The 22832-nt window shown below is 48.2% G+C and overlaps 1 protein-coding gene across 9 annotated transcripts in view; it reads right to left on the reverse strand.

Moving 5' to 3' along the window:
- The window catches only part of WDR37 (WD repeat domain 37), a 152286-nt gene that overhangs the window by 93756 nt on the left and 35698 nt on the right, over window positions 1-22832 (reverse strand). For 8 of the 9 annotated variants that reach the window (XR_012519009.1, XR_012519010.1, XR_012519008.1 and 5 more), the window contains exons 8-11: window positions 13825-13869; window positions 11874-11950; window positions 3424-3661; window positions 1827-1968 (exon numbers count right to left, since the gene is read on the reverse strand). Coding sequence is in view for 5 of the 9 variants with exons in the window: in XM_074405131.1 (XP_074261232.1) it covers window positions 1827-1968; window positions 3424-3661; window positions 11874-11950; window positions 13825-13869 (502 nt within the window). In the remaining 4 variants the exon portion in view is untranslated. The remainder of the gene's footprint in view (window positions 1-1826; window positions 1969-3423; window positions 3662-11873; window positions 11951-13824; window positions 13870-22832) is intronic. The other variant, XM_039478936.2, reaches the window with a different exon arrangement.

The raw sequence follows: 22832 nt of genomic DNA on the forward strand, positions 1-22832 counted from the left end.
CGTGTGACGCCCCCGGAACAGACCCAGGCTGACAAAAAGATATCCACGCATGGTCGTGACTGCTGCTTGCTCCTGTTCCAGCCTCACAGTCAAAGTATCAGCTCCAGCCTCGAAGTCAAGGTATCAGCTTTCCAATCTCAAGCTTCTCTTTAAAAACATTGTTCTGGGCCGGGCGCAGTGGCTCAAGCCTGTAATCCCAGCACTTTGGGAGGCCGAGGCGGGTGGATCACGAGGTCGAGAGATCGAGACCATCCCGGTCAACATAGTGAAACCCTGTCTCTACTAAAAATACAAAAAATTAGCTGGGCATAGTGGCATGTGCCTGTAATCCCAGCTACTCGGGAGGCTGAGGCAGGAGAATTGCCTGAACCCAGGAGGCGGAGGTTGCGGTGAGCCGAGATCGCGCCATTGCACTCCAGCCTGGGTAACAAGAGCGAAACTCTGTCTCAAAAAAAAAAAAAAAAAAAAAAAAAAACATTGTTCTGGCCGGGTGCAGTGGCTCATACCTGTAGTCCCAGCACTTTGGGAGGCTGAGGGGGCAGATCACCTGAGGGCAGGAGTTCGAGACCAGCTTGGCCAACATGGTGAAAACCCATCTCTACTAAAAATATAAAAACGAACCGGGCATGATAGAGGTGCCTGTAATCCCAGCTACTCGGGAGGCTGAGGCAGGATAATCGCTTGAACCCGGGAGGCAGAGGGTGCAGTGAGCTGAAATCACGCCACTGTACTCCAGCCTGGGCAACAGAGTGAGACTCCACCTCAGAATATAAATAACTAAATAAAAATTTTTAAAATAAAAAAAGTCCTATTTTCCTAACATCTTACTAACATTTTGAACATTAAATCTAAAATTTAGTAAATAACGTTAAACAGATGAAACCAAATTTCATATTTAGAGTAGCCAAATACACAAATGTTCATTTATAAACCACTCCTGAATGCACTTATGCAGAGGCTGGAGTGTGGAGCAGCAGTGGTGAGAAGTCTGGGGGGCTTGGAGGAGCGAGGAGCAGCCGGGACAGACCCCACAAGCACGGCTGGCAGGAGACTGACCAGTGGGCCACATGTGGCATGATGGGGTAATGGGGAGCGGAGGTTAAAAGAGAAGAACCAGGAACACTCTGAGTAGACAGCCTCCGTGACTGGGCAGACGGTCTCATCAATGACTGAGCAGGGCCAGACTCAGGGAAGGAGGCAGTCATGGAAAGAACTGAAGAGTCCTGTTAAGACTTTACTCTTATGAGTTGCTAGAGAAAACCACAAGCAGACAGGGACACACTGGATCGAGGGTCTATATCTGCATGCATGTCTGTGTGTGTACCTTCTCCCAGAATATACCATGAAGACACATGTAATAACAAAAACTAAATGGAAAAGATTCAGGAAACGCCCTGTGGGTGGCAGTAACAGCTGCAGCAGCCCCCATGGTGGCATGGCCAGCCCTGTGCTCAGCCACAAGCCCTGTGGATGGTGGTAAACAGCTCCAGCAGCCCCCATGGTACCTGGCCGCCCCAGTCCTCAGCCACAGGCTCTGGCAGCCCTGCTCTTCTCTAACCCTCTCCGCCCACTGCCCCATGATGTCCTCATTAAACTTCTTGAGAGAACACTGGAGGGTGCCTTCTCTTAATCTCCTAGATCCTTTGAAACAGCCAAAATGGAGCTAAATGGTTAGAAAAAGAATAGTAGAGTCTGAAAGACAGTCATTCTCTGAAAGATACTAGAGTTGGAAACATTGAAAATTAAGGCTGGAATTAAGTTTTCATGTCAACCCACAGAACGTTTTTCCATGACTAGAGAGAGACGTTGAAACTACCACAACTCACTCCGTGTGTCCCTGGAAAACATTCACCGAGTGGATGGAGGGGTCCCTGAAATCCCAGAGGCGGAAAGTCGTGTCACGGGAGGAGGTCACCACGAGCCGCTGGGTGGGGTGTGTGCAGCAGTGCGTCAGCTCCTGGTCATGCCCTGCAACCAAGATGGCAAAACGCAAGGTCATTCCCCGCAGGTGCACTGAGAGTGAAGCTTTTCAACAGCACGAGAACCCAAGCAGCCATCTGAGAAGGTGAACCTGACCTAACGGACTCACTCAGCAGCATGTGGGTCACGGTGGGGCCAGTTTTTCCTCAAAAGCTGAAGTCGTTTCAGCCATCCACATCAAAGGAACAGGGAACTAAGCAGGTGCATAATCCATTTTCTGACCCTAACAGTTAGAAGGTCAGGAGAATTAACAGGCTGAACATGAGAACCCCTTAAATCTTAATTCTTTGCTTCCAGAATATCTTCTAATGATAGAATGCTGTGGGTTCTCAGTCAAATATAATCTTTAAGCTCCTGCAGGAAATGCACTTACAGACAGATTCACAGAAGCAACTTCAGCAGACAGAACCCCAAGACGGCTCCAGGCCACCCTGCCCTGTACATGCCCTGCCTAAACCACCACCCCCATAACCCTGCATACGCCCTAAGCCACCCCTGCCCCATACACACCCTAAGCCACCCCGCCCCGTACACGCCCTGCCTTAGTCACCTCCCCAACCACCCCGCACATACTCTAAGCCACCCTGTCCTGTACACACCCCAAGTCACCTGGCTCGTACCCACCCTGCCTAACGCCCTTCCCTTCAGAGCCTGCGAACAGGGTGAGATTATCTTTCTGGTAATTATGATACATTATAAAGCAAAAAGGATTTTGCAGATGTAATTAAGGTCCCTAAATCGGTTGACCTTGAGTTAAAGGGAGATTGTCCTGGGTGGCCTGGCCTAACCCAATGGGCCCTTAGAAAGGGTCCCAGAAGTCGGAGAGTTTGGAGCAGCACGGGAGGAGCTCCAGCCGAGGAGGAAAGCAGCTGCTGTGTGAGGAAAGGCATGCCCTGTGCAGGGGCTCCCAGGGCCAGGCACAGCCTCTAGATGCCCAGAGGAGCCCCAGCAAGCAGCCGGCAAGACGGGGCCTCAGGCACCAGCGCAGGAAGGGGCTTCTCTAACGACAGCAGGCTAGGAAGAAGATCGCAGCCTCAGGGAGGCCCCGCCCAGGCCACACCCTGGGGTCTTCAAGCCCCAGGGAGATGAGCAGCTGCCACAGACCCAGAATCCCTGACCTGGGAAACCATGAGGTAGTAATTCCTGTCGTTTTAAGACACTAAGTTTGTGGAAATTTGTTATAGAGCAATGAGAAACTAATCAACCACCCCATTTCCAATATCTACATACTACATGCTACATTTAAAATCACCTGAAGATAAAATACATTTAGCTATCAATAGTTCTATTATTAATACAAAGAATCTCCAAAAATTACCACAGAGGAGCCAAAAGGACTGAGCCTCATTCTGGTCAAGAAGTAACTGGCAAGGTCAGACATAACACATGGACATAAACTAACGTGCACAGCCAGGAGGCTGAGGACGCAAAGAACTCAGGCACCTGTCAGAGAATGAACGAGCTCAGACGTCTCCACATCATACAGGTTTGCCGTCCGGTCCCATGAGGCAGTCACAGCCTGCTTCCCCCCGACCAGCCAGTCTGCGGCGATGACCACGCCTTGGTGGCTCTTGAGGGATGTCAGCGGGACGCGGATGGTGGGGCAGTCGCTGGACACGTCCCCGTCAAGGTCGGGCTCATCCTTGTCGGAGCACTCTACTTCATCTTCCCCAGATATCTGCTGCCAAAGAGAAGACCAGAAAAGAAAGACATTTCCTGGGAATCTTGAGTTTCTTCCAACACAGCGACAAAACAGACTGCTCTCATTCGTCTCCTGAGGACGTACCACGACAGCCACAACCAGGAGCCCGGTGTGGCCACTGTGACGAGTGTGTCCTCCTCCAACCCATAACTGCTGCCCGCTGAAAACCCACCAACTCTCTCACTATCGCATACAAAAAAAAGTGGAATGTACCATGTTGTCAACTGAACTGCCATTTATTTCCACTAACCAACAGAATGGCAAATAAAGTGACTTCAATATTTACGGTTTCATCACTTATTAGTAGAAATACAATATGAAACTAAACAAATACAAGTGAAAGTCAGTAATGTATCATATTACAAAAAAGAAGCATGTTCATGCTCAAAAGCCTATTTAAAATACACTTAGAATTCTATTGCTACAATTATTAGAGTCTACTTTCCTTTGTAACATCAAGTCTCCTGTCAAAGGCCAAGGGTAAATAAACACATTAGAGCCAGCTCTGTAAGAAAATCTGTATATCCATCCAACAAATATTTATCAGGGGCTAACAGAGTGCCACCCCTCACTCCCAGAGCCCAGGTGCTGCTTACACAGTGCAGAAGAGGACAGACGGCTTCTGACATGCACACAAGCAAAACTGCGCTCAATCTAGCAGGTAAGAACTCTGGAGTGAAGACCGCTGGCAAAGCCCCTGCCCTCAGAGAACTTACATTCTAGCAAAAGAAAGAGACCAGACACACATACACACACACACACTCTCACACACACGCTAGTATAGGGACGTATGTCATATGTACACAAGCTGGAACCGACAGTTTCGAAATCCGTCCCGGCCCAAATCTCAGGCTGAACTGGAATCTCCTGTGTTGGAGGGAAGACCTGGTGGGGGTGTCTGGCTCATGGGGGAGGATTCCTCCTAGCCTGGGGCTGACCTCGCAACAGGGAGTGAGCTCTCACGAGATCCGGCTGTTCGGATGTGTGGCACCCCTGCCTTGCTCCTGCTTCCACCATGGGACACACCTCTTGTTTCGTCTTCTGCTGTGACTGAAAGCTCCAAGTTCCCTGAGGCCTCCCCAGAAGCCAAAGAGATGCTGGCGCCACACTTCCCATATGGCCTGCAGAACCAGCCAATTAAACCTCTTCAATTCTTTATAAATCACCCAGTTTCAGGTATTTTTTAATAGCAATGCAAGAATGGCCTAGCACACAAATGTCACGAGCAAATACACATTACTCGGGAACACACGTCACAGGGACACATGGCAGGACAGGGACACATGGCAGGATGGGAACACACATCACAGAGACATAGAGCAGGACAGGAACACACGTCACAGGGACGCACATCACAGGGACACACAGCAGGACGGGAACACGTCACAGGGACACATGGCAGGACGGGGGACACATGGCAGGATGGGAACACACGTCACGGAGACATAGAGCAGGACAGGAACACACGTCACAGGGACGCACATCACAGGGACACATGGCAGGACAGGAACACACGTCACGGGGACACATGGCAGGACGGGAACACGTCACAGGGACACACATCACAGGGATACACGGCAGGACGGGAACACACGTAACAGAGACATAGAGCAGGACAGGAACACACGTCACAGGGACGCACGTCACAGGGACACATGGCAGGACAGGAACACATGTCACGGGGACACATGGCAGGACGGGAACACGTCACAGGGACACACATCACAGGGATACACGGCAGGATGGGAACATGTGTCACAGAGACACAGAGCATCACAGGAACACACGTCACAGGGACACACAGCAGGACAGGGACACACAGCAGGACGGGAACACACGTCACAGGGACAGAGCAGGACAGGAACACACATCACAGAGACACACAGGACGGGAACACACATCACAGGGACACACAGCAGGACGGGAACACACGTCACAGAGACAGAGCAGGACAGGAACACACATCACAGGGACACACAGCAGGACGGGAACACACGTCACAGAGACAGAGCAGGACAGGAACACACATCACAGAGACACACAGGACGGGAACACACATCACAGGGACACATAGCAGGACGGGAACACACGTCACAGGGACACAGAGCAGGACGGGAACACACGTCACAGGGACACACAGCAGGACAGGAACACACGTCACAGGGACAGAGCAGGACAGGAACACACATCACAGAGACACACAGGACGGGAACACACATCACAGGGACACATAGCAGGACGGGAACACACGTCACAGGGACACAGAGCAGGACGGGAACACACGTCACAGGGACACACAGCAGGACAGGAACACACGTCACAGGGACAGAGCAGGACAGGAACACACATCACAGAGACAGAGCAGGATGGGAACACACATCACAGAGACACACAGGACGGGAACACACGTCACAGAGACAGAGCAGGACAAGAACACACATCACAGAGACACACAGCAGGACGGGAACACGCGTCACAGAGACAGAGCAGGACAGGAACACACGTCACAGAGACACACAGCAGGACAGGAACACACATCACAGAGACACACAGCAGGACGGGAACACGCGTCACAGAGACAGAGCAGGACAGGAACACACGTCACAGAGACACACAGGACGGGAACACACATCACAGGGACACACAGCAGGACGGGAACACGCGTCACAGAGACAGAGCAGGACGGGAACACACGTCAACAGGGACGCACGTCACAGGGACACACGGCAGGACAGGAACACACGTCACATAAACACACACAGAGTAAGGTGGCAGTAAGCTCTGTGGAGTAAAACAAAACAGGACAAGGGGCAGATTGGTCGGGGGCTGCTATTTACCATGGAATGACTGAGGAGGGCTCTGTGATGAGGTGACACTTGAGTCGGGCATGAGGAGAGGAACGTTAGGGCCCGCCTGTGCTGAGGAGCATTTCCACATGCGCGGAACAGCTACAGGAGGCAAAGTCAGAGGCCGCATCAAGAACAGCTCGTGTCATCCCAGGAGACTGTGGAAAGGACGCTGGCCTTTATTCCACGTGTGATGCCAAACCACCAGGCGGCTGTGTGTGGGACGTGGTGCCTGGCATGTGCTGCGTGAACACGGGGCTGCTATGGACATGGCTGTAGACCCACATTCCTGTGCTCAAGTCCTCACCCAGGACCTCAGAATGTGGCTCTTTAGAGAAAGGGAATTGAAAGGGGTGATTAAGGTAAGATGGGGCCAGGAGAGTGGACCCTAATCCAAGAGGCCTAACGTCCTCCTAAGAAGGGATGAGGACACAAGACACTCCCAGAGGGATGAAGGACCCAGGGTGAAAACACCATCTCGGAGCCATGGAGAGGCCTCAGCAGGAAGCGGCCCTGCTCACATCCTGGTCTCGGCTCCATCCTCTGGGACTGCAGGAACGTGGGCCTGTTGTTTAGAAGCCACCGGCCTATGGCACTTTGTTACGACAGCCCCAGAAAACAACGTGGGGAGATCAATGGAGATGAGAGAAGCACTGGGGACAGAGAGCAGCCTGGAGCAGGGTGGGAGGAGAGAACCGAAGCCCCCTCTGCTTCAGGAGCTGCTGACAGGCTGATTTCTACACGCAGTAAGAGAACAATACAGACCATGTAAAGGTGTTTGGTCTAAAGCACCGGGTGACAGATGGTGACGTTTCCAGAGGGGGTGGCACAAAGAAACCAGACAGCAAGTTCAGGGTGGCATGTGCAGCTCAGTCGGGACAGGGGGTCAGGGACACGAGGGGCGTGAGGCTCACAAGGCTGGCAGAGGGCCCCCAGACAGGCTGCAGCGGGGGGAAGGGACTCGGATGCCACCTTGAAGGCTGGCGGTGACAGGTGACAGCACTACCTACGGCTGGGAAAACGGCTCCAAAGGGAGCACAGCAAAGAGCCAGGAGCCGCGACGGGGCAGACTCCTTCCGAGGAGAAAAAGAAGCCCAATGAAGTTAGACTAGTAACTCGGCGTGACCTCACTTGGGTGCAACAGTCATTCTGCTGGTGACCTAACTCTGTTTCCACCGTGCCACCCAAACACTTCCTCATCAACATTGTAGATGTCAAGCAAAACTCACAGATGGAAATTTTAAAAAACAAGATGTCTGTCCAAAAGCTATGATTCAAGATGAACACAGATTTCAACAGATTATAGTTTGTATTGAAATTCAAAATTAGAACTGCTAAGCAAATCAGAGTCAAGACTGGCCGGCAAAAGCTTCAGAAAACAAGGCGGCTTTCGACCTAAGGAGGCTCATTTCATCCAGCAATGCTGGAAGGAGCCTACCATGCTGTTTATGCACGGACTTGGGCATCCACAGGCTCTGGCATCTGTGGGCATACAGTCCTAGAAACATCCCCTGCCGACACCCGGTTATGCAGGGACCTGGGTGGGTGTCCATGCGCTCTGGCATCTGCAGGTCCTGGAATGACTCCCCTGCCGATACCAGGAGGCGGCTGTATTATCTACTCTTCACTAGAGAGGGCCCCACACAACTGTGCCTGCTCGGGACAGCTCAAGTCATGGCACACCACAGAGGTTCATCTTTAACTTAGACCCCCATAACACCAGCCCCAAATCTTGAGGTGGCAACTAGCAACATGAGACATGCACTAACCCAACACAAGCCAAGTAGTAAAGAAGAAAATAAAATTAGGGGAACATTCTAAGTAAACTATTAGGTGTTTTTAATGAAAGTACTGTACATGAATCTTCCCTCTGAGAAAACCAGTATTTTTCTTATTTTACGTGGAAAACAATCCGTACGTTAAGTCCTCTGAATTTCCCGAGCATCAAGGCTCGCCCTCCTCACCTTTCCACCGCACCTACCATCAATGCACATTTCACTGGTTTCATCACCAAACGTGCGTGTTAATGGACAGCAATCTGAGCTACAGAATGAATAGTCTGGTAATTCCACTAAGAACAAAAATGTGTTAAAATACATAATACATTCAGTTAAAAATGAACTATTAGGACCTCTCAACTAAAGAAAACTCATTTATCACTGGAATTCATTAACTGCTAACTATCTCCACATAGAACAGTGTTTAGAATTTCACGAAGCTGTAAAGTCAAGGAATATTCCAAGATGAAAATATCAAAACAAGATTACTTTCGTCCTTGCAACGACCACAGCCCAATGCAAACTGAAACTTCTAGACATGCGCATCATTCACACCGTCTGCCTGGCGTCGTTCCCACCTGCTCCGGCGCACAGGGAGGGCTGAGCATGCAGGAAGACCACGCCACCAACGTTCATCCTGTCACTGAAAGCAGGAAGGCAACTGCACTCAGAGGAACATTCAGGCCTCTGTGATCATAAACACAGGGGCTGGGCTACAGCAGCAGTGCGAGGCAAACAGTAAGTGAAGAATTTTATGAATTTATGGGATAAGTACATGAATTCGTTCCTCTCAATAGGCAACATCTTTCATTACCTACGTTTAAATTTGAACCACATAAAAATGATGTCATACAAGCCATTAACCGGAGTGATGAAAGTCCATGGAATACACACCAGATGTCTAATATCACACAGATGAAACCGTTCATACAAGCCATTAACTGGTATGATCAAAGTTCACGAAGATACCCCAGATGTCTAATATTAAACAGGAAACAGTAAGAAACAGCATCCAAACATAAAATATGAGATTGGATGGTAAATGTTCCCTGTCTGTAGAAAGGAAGGCTGAAGCCGACATGCGCACACACAAGTGAAGGAGCACCTTTCTAGGTGCTGACTCAGTCAGTGCAGGCCGCCAAAACACACGACTACAGGCCAAGCAGCTTAAACAACAGAAATTAGTTTTTTCCCAGTTCTGGAGACTCCAAGTCCACGACGAAGGTGCCAACCAGTGCAGCTTCTCTTCCAGTGCATGGCACTGCCATCCTGCCATGCACCCACAGGGGGCTTTCATTAATATTAGCATGGAGAGAGGGCGACAGGGAGAAGTGGGGAGGAAAGGGGAGAAAGAGGGAAAGAGGGAGAGAGAGGGAGAAGCAAGCGCATGTGTAAAGACCACTCATCCTGTGGGATCAGGGCAGCCCCTCCATTTTGCTTCAACCTCATTTTGCTTCAACCTCATTTTACTTCAACCACTTCCTTAGAGATCCCATCTCCAAAGACAGCCACACTGGGGATTAGGGCTTCAACACAAAATTCAAGGGGACAGAGACATTTAGTTGAGAACATCGTGTCCCGCTCCCCACCCCCACCAAAATTAACATCTTTCTTGCAGGGCAAATGCACTCCTCCCATCCCAAAAGCCCCAGAAGTCTTATTCCAGCCATCTGCACTGAGGTGTGAGATGTGAAATCCCGAGTGTCAACAAAACATCATCTGAATCAGGAATGGGTGGGACTCAGGGTGCAACTCGCCCATCCTGAAGCTGAGCTCCCCTCCAGCCATGAACCACTGAAGCCGAACAAGTTACGGGTTCCCAAAATACAACAGTCGGGCATAGATGGGACAGACACTCCTTTCCAAGAGAGAAAGAGATAAAAGGGAAAGGGTGGTGGGGCCCAAGCAAGTCCAAAACCCCACAGGGCAAACTCCACAAGCTCTTCGGGCTCCAGAGAGCTCCTCCTGGGCTGGATGCCACCCTCCAGGGAAGCTGGGGTGAGGGCATCACCCCCTTGGCTCGGCCTGGCAGCTCCACCCCCCAACACTGGACCATGGCAGCCAGGCCCTGAAACCATGGAGGCCCCATGCTTTGAAACCAAGGAAGAAACAGGCCCTCATCCTGAGCCTGCGGTGAGACCTGCAGCCCTGCCAAACTCAGAATCACCTTCGGGGGCGTTCTTCCCTTGTCTTGAAGGGTGCTAAAGGTTCTTGGCCAGGCAGTGCTGGTTTCTGTGCTGTGGAATCCCAGCAGTCTGATGCCTTCCTTCATTCTGTCCCCATGGTGTCCCCTCTGGTTGGAGCTGGCGGGGTCTCTGGCTGGGGTCTCTGGGTCTTCTCTCATGTCCCCTCCGTGTCCCCTCTAGTTGGAGCTGGCAGGGTCTCTAGGTGTAATTCCATGTTCCAGTGTGTCCCCTCTTGTTGGAGCTGGCAGGGTCTCTGGGTGTAATCCCATCTCCACTCCTGGTTCCTGCTGTGGTGTGTGCTTAAAGCTGTGGCTCCCACCCACACTCACCTCCCTGTCAACTGGCTGTTCAGACAAACCCTGCATGTTCTCTTCGGAACTGGCTTTCTCATTTTTTTGTAACAGGCATAGGCTGGGAATGTCCCTAATCTCACAAGTTCTCGTCCCCTTTCCCTTAACAACTCCTTTGGCGTGTCTCCATCCTTTCACACTTTATTATATGCGAGGAGAGAAGCCAGGCTGCACCTTTAACATTTCACTCACGAGATCTCGGCTCAGTCAAGTCCTCTGCCATTTTTTAACAAGCATCACTTTCCTCTGGTTCCCGTAACCTGTCCCTCGCCTCCTCTGAGGCCTCACCACAAGGGCCTTCAACATCCACTTTCCACAACATTCTGTCTATGATACCTGCGTTCTCCAGGACGCTAGAAGCTTTCCCTACAGCTCTCCCCTTTCTTCTCTGAGCTTTCACCAGAGTCATCATTAATGTCCATATTTCTACCAACAAACCCTTAACAGCCATCGAGGCTTTCTCCAGCAGATACCTGAAAACTCCTCCAGCAACTACCCATTCCCGATTCCAAAGCCACGTCCTCATTTTTAGGCATTTCTTAAGCAGCACCCCTACTTGTGGTACTAAAATCTGTCTTAGTTTGCTCTGGCTGCCATAACAAAATACCATAGACTGGGTGACTTACAAAAACAGGAATGTATTTTCTCACAGTTCTGGAGGCTGGAAGTCCAAGATTAAGGTTCCTGCCAATTCAGGTTCTGACGTGGTCTCTCCTTACGGCGTACAGATGGCCGCCCTCTGGCTCTGCCCGTACGTGACACAGACAGTGACAGAGAGACGGAGGACACATGCGAGCTCTCCACTGTCTCCTCATGGGAGGACACTAATCCCAGTGGACCTCATGCAACCTCACTGAACCTCAACTACCTCCTTAGAGGCCCAGCTCCAAAGTCAGCCACACCGGGCGTGAAGGCCTCAACGCTGAATCTGGGGGGACACAAACATTCAGCCCATGGCAGATATTATAAACGGATCTCAGATTTGCAGACATCAGCATCCTACGCGCTCGCAGGTAAGGAAAGGTGCTTACACTAGTGTCAGCGACAGGCTGGGGTGTCGGCAGCTGCACCGCGTATCTCCAGATATGAGCAGTCTGATCTCCAGAAGCTGAAGAGAGAAATCGGGGACAATTACCCAAGGCACAGACCATGGTAAAACGTGCTCGTCACTGCACGCCAGCTGAGCAGCAGCAGTCAGACCTTTCCGGCTTAGTGACCACTTAGTGAAATGAATGTACTTTTCACTTAAGTAACTCTTTTCTGAGACTGCACAATGCTATTAAGAACAGAGTATATGTGCAAAATTGATGAGATAATGATGACTTATAAAACTACTTCACTTTTCATTTTAGCATAGAAAGCCCCAGAGGTTCAGAGAAAATGGACCAACAGTAGACTTTACTCTCCATCTGTCTAACCTAAGAAGCCCTATTATACCGGAACCTAGAGCTGTGATCAACTCTGAGACGCAGGGGAAAGGGACGCTCATCTCCATCCATTCAACCCTGAGGCAACCTCTCAATGGGCTGCACCTATCAGCACTCCTCACCTGTGCGGCTCCAGCCGAGGAAACACTTTGACTGAGGACTGGAAAGACAAAGGACAACACTGCAGGCACAGAACACGCCTCCGACACCGGAACGGTCACGTCTCCCCAACACGGGGCAGGCTGGCTTCCACCTTCTCTTCACTGCACCAAACTTCCCTAAAGGAGCTGCCCTGACTTGCAATGGCTCCTCACATCAACGTCATGCCCAATCCAGTCTAATTCTCCTTTCTCTACGCCCATTACCACATGCTTCCAAGTCTTCATCAGTTCCTGGATGTGTCTGGCTTCACCCTCTTTCCCAGCCCTTTGGTTTGAATCTGGACACGTCTAACTGCCCCAGTCTCCTTTGTCCCCTTTTCCCATCATCCAACAAACCACCAACTTCAGAAGATTCAAACTCCTTGCTTGCTTTAGTCTTCACATACGTATTAAGGTGAAAATTAGCTATGTGGTCTAGACTGCTCAAAATGACTCTCAGTCTAACCCTCCCACATTTCTCTCTGACATAAAAACTCCGACCAAACCGCGTGACTCACTGTATCACACACAGTGGAAGTACTTGTCACTGGGGCTCCTTCTCACACAACTTCACCTGCACAAAGCGGCCAGTCATCTCAACCTCGGTGTTCTATCCCTGGTCAGCACAATCTGGCCCGTAGGCAAAACTCAGGCAGCCACCCATTTTTGTGAATAAAGCTGCCGAACACAGCCATGTCCACTCATCAGTGTACCGTCCACTGCTTTCATGCTACAACAGGAGAATTGGAGACAGCCTGAATGTCCCACAGAGATGAAAATATTCACTCACTATTCCTTTACAGAAAAAGCGTAGGGACCTCTGGTCTATAGAAACCCAAACACAGCCTTCAAGATGATTGCCAATGTCCGTGGACTACCACAGGCAACTGTGGGAGTCTGAGAATCTCACAGGAAAAGCCCTCAGGACTGTTAAGCTACCCTCCAAAAGCAACCAAGGAAGGCACGTTTTTACAACTACCCTATCCAAGCTATTACAGTGTAGGTAAATTATCCAGAAAGAAGTAAAAATGCTGTCTCTGTGCTGCTTTTCTACTTTTCTCCTTTCTCCGTATCAGATGCATAGAAGATAAGGGAACACAATGACAGCCACAGGCCCTCACGGAGCTGCCCGTCTACAGGAACCACAGGTAAACAACAAACATGCTGTACGAAAGATTTCGGGATGACCATGAATCACCTTCATCTCACCATCACTCTAACTGCGATCCACCACTGTCTCCAGAAAGCACTGCTCAATGTACTTCCCCGTATCCACGTCTCATTTAATTCATAAAATATTAACTAATAACTTTCATGAACGCCATGGATTATTCTGCTACTGATAAGAAAGGAATATTTATAGCTGTTTTAAGACCATCTATCATTTTGTTCAATAAAGAAAAAAATCAACATACCAGTGAGAGCCAACTGCTCTGAGGGATGAAATTTTATAGAATTTACTGCAAAATAAAAATATGATAAAAGGTTTAAAGTGACAAAAACATGTTATCAACATTCATTAGCTATAGCATATATTTCAAAGTCAACATTAAAAGAACTATGGGAGTTCAATATTAGATCCTCCACTCAATTAAACTATCAACAAATGCGAGAATTAGAACTGAGCCGCAGTAAACAACAGCTAAGGTATGAACCCCCAAATCGCTACAGTATAGGACCCAGGAAAAGGAAATTAACCATCTCTTTCCTTTTATAGACAGGGATGTCATTTTTATCTTAAAATAAATCAGGATTTTAAAAAGGAAAATATAATAACAGGTGAAGGCAAATTAGAGTGTGGCAGACACAACTGATAAGTCCCAATCCCCGCCCCACCTTCCTTCTCAGCCTAAGGACCCCAATCTGTTCTGTGACTAGTAGAGACCCCAGGATCCCAGAGAATATCACCTCTGCCGGCCTCAGCGGATGAATGAGGACTGGGTTACGCCAGTTATGATGTCCTCCTGCTCTCCTTACAAAAGGGGTATTTGGTAGAGGTCTCACTCCGGTTGCCTAGGCTGGAGTGCAGTGGCACCATCTAGGCTTGCTGCAGCTTTGACCTTCCAGACTCAGTGATCCTCCCACCTTAGCCTCCCAAGTAGCTGCAACTACAAGAAGATACCACCACGCCTGGCTGTTTGGGTGTTTTTTGGTTTTTTTTGTATTTTCAGTAGAGGCAGGGTCTTGCCATGTTACCCAAACTGGTTTCAAACTCCTGCTGGCCTCAGCCTCAGCCTCTCAAAGTGTTGGGATTCTAGGTGTGTGCCACCGCGCCCAGCCAGAAGTCTTCTGAGGAAGCTATCATTTTCTTGAAAAAGGAGCGTGAGACCCTGGTACTTCACCTTCCCCCTTGCTTCTGTCCTGACTGTAGACGGGATACCTTGGCATGTGGACAGCAAGACACCAAGCATGCGAACAAACGCCAGCACTGAACACAGAGCCCGGCTCCACAGGCCTAGCCCAATCTGGAGACCACCCTGCCCACCTGGAACCTTCCAAAGCAAACAACAGGGCTTGGGACAGGGTGAGCTACCCTCAGTCAGCACCAGTCAGCAGAACAATGAGCTGACTTGTGTCACTCTGGGGATACCAACCCGTATTTCCACCCCTTGTACAGAAAATGCATGTCCCCAACACAGAACATATTGGAAATTTTACCAACTCTGAATACATGATCTCTTAACAAAATGTTAGCTATACCATTAGAATTATACTTTTCTAAGGAACTACATGAAAAATGCTAGAAGATAGTCTCATTATTAATATTAAAATACAGATAACTGTGGGAAAAGCTGGTAGCAACCATGTACACTTAAAAGTAATAAACCTAAGCACTCAATAGAGCTAAAACCAAATTATCACCATAACCACTAACAAATAGTACTAATGCTTCCAACTTCAATTAGAAATTTTGGTAAGATCAGCGATCAATTTTCACTTTTTTATGTCTATCCCAACCTTCAGCTAATCACAAATGAAGCTGGGCCACTGTGAGGTGTGCTGGAAGGCACCGTGCCAACTGTGGCCAAGAAGGCAGTGGAAGGCGGGCATGTGGTGACGGGAGCTGAGCTGGAAGACACCGCACCAACTGTGGCCAAGAAGGCAGTGGAAGGCGGGCACGTGGTGACGCGAGCTGAGCTGGAAGGCACCGCGCCAACTGTGGCCGAGAAGGCAGTGGAAGGCGGGCACATGGTGATAGGAGCTGGGCTTGAAGGCACCGGGCCAACTGTGGCCAAGAAGGCAGTGGAAGGCGGGCATGTGGTGATAGAAGCTGAGCTGGAAGGCACCATGCCAACTGTGGCCGAGAAGGCAGTGGAAGGCGGGCATGTGGTGATAGGAGCTGGGCTGGAAGGCACCGTGCCAACTGTGGCCAAGAAGACAGTGGAAGGCGGGCACGTGGTGACGGGAGCTGAGCTGGAAGACACCGCGCCAACTGTGGCCGAGAAGGCAGTGGAAGGCGGGCACATGGTGATAGGAGCTGAGCTGGAAGGCACCGTGCCAACTGTGGCCAAGAAGGCAGTGGAAGGTGGGCACGTGGTGATGGGAGCTGCGGAGGAAGCTTCTTTGTAGCACTACTCATTCAGGCATAATGATGTGAACACTGACCACAGATCTTACCAAAATCAGCACAGAATCATGATAGAGTAAGGATGGAAAACACACCTGGTATAATGAGGGCCTTGAGAGAGCTCGATCACCCCTGGTCACCTTCCACAGTGGACGGTCAACAGACAGCCTGGTCGGGGCAGCACCGTGAGCCATGATTTAAAGGTGCAGTAGCAGAACCCACTGGCACCTGACCCAATCCACAGTGGCCACAAGAGGAGCAGAAAAAGGGGTGCCAGCCACAGCTACCCTTCATCAAGTGTCAGAGGTAATATGGCTTTTTCCATCACATGCACATTTAACTGTCATAAAATTTAAGCTGCAATCTAAAGAGAGAAGAACAATGGGGACAACCACCTCTGCCACCAGCGTCGCCTCTGCCTCTGAGAGGTGCAGACACAGCAACACTGGGACCCTCACACATTTCACCTCCTGAAGGCCAGACGAGGGACCTGTGGCTGGGCATTTTGCTCAGAGGACCCAAGAGGAAAGAGGCAGAGTGTGATTTGTGGTCAGATCACCTCCTTGTAGAGTTGTACCGATTAAATTCCCACCGGCCTCACCACTCCCTTCAGCTAGGTCAACTGAGAGATCAAAACATCCCTAGTGGAAAAACGCAAACACAAGTCCTCAGGAGGAAGAGAAGACACACACGCAACACAGGAGCGAGCCAGAAACACGCATCTTCTCCACTCTCCGACACCTCGCTAAACGCAGGAGGCATCCTAGAAGAAACAGGCACAGACCTACAAAGAACTAAAGAGATGATGAACGAAGAGACAGACACCAAATACTGGAAGCCAGAAAAGCAGATGGTGATGGTGGGTGGGTGGACACGGGAAGGTTAAATTAACCTGCGTGAAGAACGGAAAGCCAACAAAAAAGCCGGGCTCAAGAACAGGCAGAGACAACTTTTTGCTGGGACAAGGCAGCCTCTATCAGATCCACTCAAACCCCCTTACTGGGATTAATTATAAAAGCTGTAGATAAACAGCAAAAAATTAACAAAAGGCTTGACGTCACCCAAGCTTCCAACTTCAATGAGAAATTTTGCTAGGATCAGAGAGGCACCCAGGCCCAGAGGCCCCAGAGAGAAGCACTGGAAGCCCCACAACCTGATGCACTCCCTCAAGGCACGGAGACGGGCAGGAGCAAGGGTGCAGTTCAGAAGTGAGGGGCAACAACAGGAGCTGAGGCAGCCAGGAAGGAGCGAGAGAGCACTCGCATGCCCCCAGGCACTGACAGCACCTCAGTTGGGCATGAGGCCAGACACCAAGCAGAAAGCCTCTAAGAGTTAAAGCAGAGAGTAATGGCAGATGAAACTAAAGCTGGGGCCTGTGAGGGCACCCCCTTGAAGGACAACTCCCTTAGAACAAGGGAAAGAAGCCAGAGGAACAGCAGTGCCCCAAAAGCCTAAAAGCCACCAACCCCTAACTCTTCAGTGAATCAAGGCTTGCCGTCCACTCTATCTGCTGGCCAGGGAAAAATTAAACCCTCTCTAGTGAAGAGATGACTCTGCATCTGTGTGTGCGTCTGTGTGTGGATGCAGGCATACCCGTTTTATTACCCTTCACTTTACTGTGTGCTTTGTAGGTATTGGATTTTTTATAAATTGAGGGTTTGTGACAAGCCTGCGTCAAACACCTAATTCCCACCATTTTTCCAACAGCACATTTTCACTTCATGTCTCTGTTCCCTTCTTACAGTATTTCAAACTTTTTCTTTTCTTGTTTTGTTTTTGTTTTTTTATTTTTTTTAGTTTCTTTTTGCCAGCACCTTGACCTTAGACTTTTTCATTAATATAATATCTGTTAAGAGTGACCTGCAATCTCTGATGCTACCACTGTCATTTTTGGGGGAGGTACAAACCACATCCACATAAGACCAAACACTTACTCTATAAATGCTGTGGGGGTTTGACTGCTCCAACAACCAGCCTTTCTCTCATCTTTCTCTGCTCAGGCCTCTCTACTCCCTGAGACAAAACATGACTAAAACTAGGCCAACTAATAACCCTACAATGGCCTCGATGTATTCCAATGAAAGGAAGGGTTGCACATGGCTCCCTTTCAATCCAAAGCTAGAAATGATTAAGCTTAGTGAGGAGGACCTGTCAAAAGCTGAGACAGGCTGAAAGCTGGGTGTCTTGTACCAAACAGAGAAGTTCTGAATGCAAAAGAAAAGTTCTTGGAGAAAAGTAAAAGTGCTATTCCAGTGAACACACCAACAGTAAGAATGCAAAACAGCCTTCATGTTGATGCACAGGAGGCTTGAGCAGTCTGGATTAACTAAACCAGCCACAACATTCCCTTCAGCCAAAGCCTAATGCAGAGCAAAGTCCTGACTCTCTTCAATTCTGTGAGGGCTGAGAGAGGTGAGGGAACTGCAGAAGAGAAGCTGGAAGTGAGCAGACAGTTGTTCATGAGGTTTAAGAAGCCATCTCCACAAAACAAAAGTACAAGGTGAAGCAGCAAGTGCTGATGGAGAAGCTGCAGCAAGTTCTCCAGAAGATCCAGCTGAGATCATTAGTGAAGATGGCTACTCTAAACAACGGGTTTTGAATGCAAACAAACAGCCTTATATTGGAAGAATATGCCGTCCAGTTCTCCCACAGGTAGACAGAAGACATCAGTGCCTTCAAAACTTCAAGGCACAGGCTGACTCTTATTAAGAGCTAATGCAGCTGGTGACTTTCAGTGGAAGTCAATGCTCACTTGCCATTCTAAAAACCCTAGAACCCTTAGGAATTATGCTACAACTCCTCTGCCTATAAATGGAACAATAAGGCACAGATGACAGCACATCTGATTATAGCATTGTTGACTGAATATTTTAAGTCTACCATTGAGACCTACACCTTTCAAACTATTACTGCTCATTGACAATGCACCTGGTCACCCGCGAACTCTGATGAAAATGTACAAGATGAATGTTGATTTCATGCCTGCTGACACAACATCCATTCTGCAGCCCATGGAGCAAGGAGTCATTTTGACTTTCAAGTCTTATTATTTAAGAAACACACTTCAGGAGCCGGGCGCGGTGGCTCACGCCTGTAATCCTAGCACTTTGGTGGATCACCTGAGGTCAGGAGTTGAAGACCAGCCTGGCTATCACGGTGAAATCCCATCTTTAAAAAAAAAAAAAAAAGACACTTCAAAAGGCCATAGCTGCTATAGACAGTGATTTCTCTGATGGATCTGGACAAACTCAACTGAAAACCTTCCAGCAACGATTCATCTTTCTAAATGCCTGTAACAACAATTGTGATTGCCGGGCGCGGTGGCTCAAGCCTGTAATCCCAGCACTTTGGGAGGCCGAGGTGGGTGGATCACGAGGTCGAGAGATCGAGACCATCCTGGTCAACATGGTGAAACCCCGTCTCTACTAAAAAATACAAAAAATTAGCTGGGCATGGTGGCGCGTGCCTGTAATCCCAGCTACTCAGGAGGCTGAGGCAGGAGAATTGCCTGAACCCAGGAGGCGGAGGTTGCGGTGAGCCGAGATCGCGCCATTGCACTCCAGCCTGGGTAACAAAAGCGAAACTCTGTCTCAAAAAAAAAAAAAGAACAATTGTGATTCGTGGCAGAAGGTGAATATATCATTAACAAGAGTTTGGAATAAGTTGACTCCAACCCTCATGGATAACTTTGAGAGCTGCAACACTTCAGCGAAGAAAGTAACTGCTGACGTGGTAGAAATAACAAGAGAACTAGAATTAGAAGTGGAGCCTGAAGATGGGACCGAACTGCTGCAATCTCAGATCAAACTTGAATCGACGAGGAGTTGCTTCTTAAGGATGAGCAAAGGAAGTGATCTCTTGAGATGGCATCTACTCCTGGTGAAGATGTTGTAAACATTATTGAAATGACAACAAACGGTTTAGAATGTTGCATAAACTTAACTGATAAAGCAGCAGCAAAGTTTGAGAGGACTGACTCCAATTTTGAAACTGCATAAATGTTATTAAATAGTATCACGTGATAGAGAAATCTCATGTGAAAGATTCAGTCAATGCAGCAAACTTCATTGCTGTCTTATTTTAAGAAACTGCCACAGACATCCCAACCTTCAGCAGCTGCCACCCTGATCAGTCAGCAGCCATCAACATCAAGGCAAGACCCTTCACCAGGAAGATTATGACTCACTGAAGACTCTGATGATCATTAGCATTTTTAAACAATAATTTTTTAAATTAAGGTAGGTACATTGGACCCTTGAGCAACATGGGTTTAAACAACATGGCTCCAAACAACATGGGTCCATTTATTTTTGGATGTTCTTCCACCTCTGCCACTCTTGAGACAGCAAGACTAACTCTTCCTCTTCCTCATCAACCCACTCAGTGTGAAGACAAAGAGAATGAAGAACTTATTCCACTTAACACGTAATAAATATATTACACATTTTCTCTTCCTTACAATTTTCTAAATAACATATCCCTTTCTCTAGCTTCCTTTATCATAAAAATCTCACCCTTAATGGTAAGTATGTAATACATAGAACAGGTAAAATGTGTTAGCTGTTGATGTTATTGGTAAGGCTTACAGTTAACAGTGGGCTCTCAGTCACTTAGTCTTTGAAGAGTCAAAAGTGATGCACAAATTTCAACTGCAGGGCAGCAGGGAGGTGTAACTGTACACTGGTGTTTTAGACATGATGCTATTACACACCTAACAGACTCCAGCACAATGCCAACGTAACTTTAATACACACTTGTACTGGGAAACCAGAAAATTCACGTGAGTCACGTTGCTGCAAAACTTGACTTTCTGGAACCAAACCAGCAACATCTCCTGTGTTTGTGTGTATAGCATGCCTATAAAACAGGGCCACACAACAATGCAACAACACAGCAAAAAGAATCTCACAGTTAACACCTTAATCTTGAAGGTGGTTTTACACTTCTTGTAAAAATTCACACTGCCCACTTATGATTTGTATACTTTCCAGTGTGTAAGTCACACTGTAGTAAAAAGTTCAGAAAGTAAAAGAGAATGAAAGGTTCCAAGTACCCAAGGCAGGGGCCAGGCATTTGAGAGAGGAGAATGCACTGAGACTTGAGTAAGCAGCAGCTGGAATCCCAGGAAGCACCCCTAGTGTCCCCAAGACAGGTTCACTCACCCAATGGGCTAACTAAAAGAGAAGACTTTGCAGAATGTTATGGTAAAAAGGAACCTTCAGAGAACAAAGAACCATAGGAAATCAAAATCATCATGGAAAGAATCTCTTTTTCAACAAAAGGCTGATGGATAACGTTTGGGAAATATCCTAGAAATAAACAAAAGTAAGGTAGAAAATGAAAGAGAGAAGATAAAGGAACAATCTAGCAGGTCCAACATCCTATTAACATGAATTCTAAAATACATGAATTATTTCTCAGAACATACACTTCTAGACTGGGAAGTCCCACTGAATGTCCAGCATATTTTTTTAAAAGACCACAAGCCAAACCCAAAAAGAAATCCCAAGACAATTTTAGACAGAAACATCAGATTACCTACATGTGATCAGATTCAAAATAGTGTCAGACTTACTATAAATCCTAGAAGTTATAAAAATAGCCCAACAATATAATATCTTCAAATTTTTTGAATGAAAATTATTTCCTACGTAGAAGAAAATACTCAGCCAAATTACCAATGAAGTGTAAAGATGAAATCCGTTTTGCAGACATTTAAGGTCCCAAAGCTTTTACCTCTAAGATGCCTTTGTAAGAAAGCTACTGAAATATGAACCTCCATGAAGAAAAAAAGATTTGGGTTCCAGAAAGAAAGGCTGTGACAGAGGAGAGAGGTTGAGAGAAATCCCTGATGCTGCTAAAGGGAAATTCCAAGGGCAACGGCTTTGAAGAACTCAGACATCAACCCAGCCCCAAGAGTGGAGGACCCCAGCAAGGGAATGAGAACAGCACAAAGAACAAAGACTCACCTGAGGAGTCTGATCACACTGAGAAAAACTTTACGAATACAACTGAGATTAAGGATCATTAGGGACATATATAGAAAATAGACAAGAGGGAAAAATATGGCAACTACCAACTCCTGAGAAAACAAAACTGGGGAGAAAATTCAGGCTCAATACATGAGTAGGGGTAGTCATAATTTCTAAAATTTGTACATCTCAATAAAAACCATGGGCCGGGCGTATGGTGGCTCAAGCCTGTAATCCCAGCGCTTTGGGAGGCCGAGGCGGGTGGATCACGAGGTCAAGAGATTGAGACCATCCTGGTCAACATGGTGAAAGCCCATCTCTACTAAAATTACAAAAAATTAGCTGGGCATGGTGGTGCGTGCCTGTAATCCCAGCTACTCAGGAAGCTGAGGCAGGAGAATTGCCTGAACCCGGGAGGCGGAGGTTGCAGTGAGCTGAGATCGCGCCATTGCACTACAGCCTGGGTAACAAGAGTGAAACTCCGTCTCAAAAAGAAAAAAAAAGTCATGACGTAGGCCTGGTACAATGGCTCACGCCTATAATCTTAGCATTTTGGAGGAAGCCAAGTTGGTCAGATTGCCTGAGCTCAGGAATTTGAGACCAGCCTTGGCAACATGGTGACACCCCATCTCTACCAAAATACAAAAAAACTAGCAGGATGTGGTGGCCCACATCTGCAATCTCAGCTACTGAGGAGGCTGCGGGACAAGAATCACTTGAACCTGGAGACGGAGGTTACAGGATCATACCACTGTACTCCAGCCTGGGCGATGGAACAAGACTTTGTCTCAAAAAAAGAAAAGGTGCAAAAGAATTAGCCAGGTATGGTGGCATGCACCAGTAGTTCCAGCTATTCAGGAGGCTGAGATGGGAATCTCACTTG

This window comes from Saimiri boliviensis, chromosome 8 (assembly GCF_048565385.1).
Source record: "Saimiri boliviensis isolate mSaiBol1 chromosome 8, mSaiBol1.pri, whole genome shotgun sequence".
Lineage (NCBI taxonomy): Eukaryota > Metazoa > Chordata > Mammalia > Primates > Cebidae > Saimiri > Saimiri boliviensis.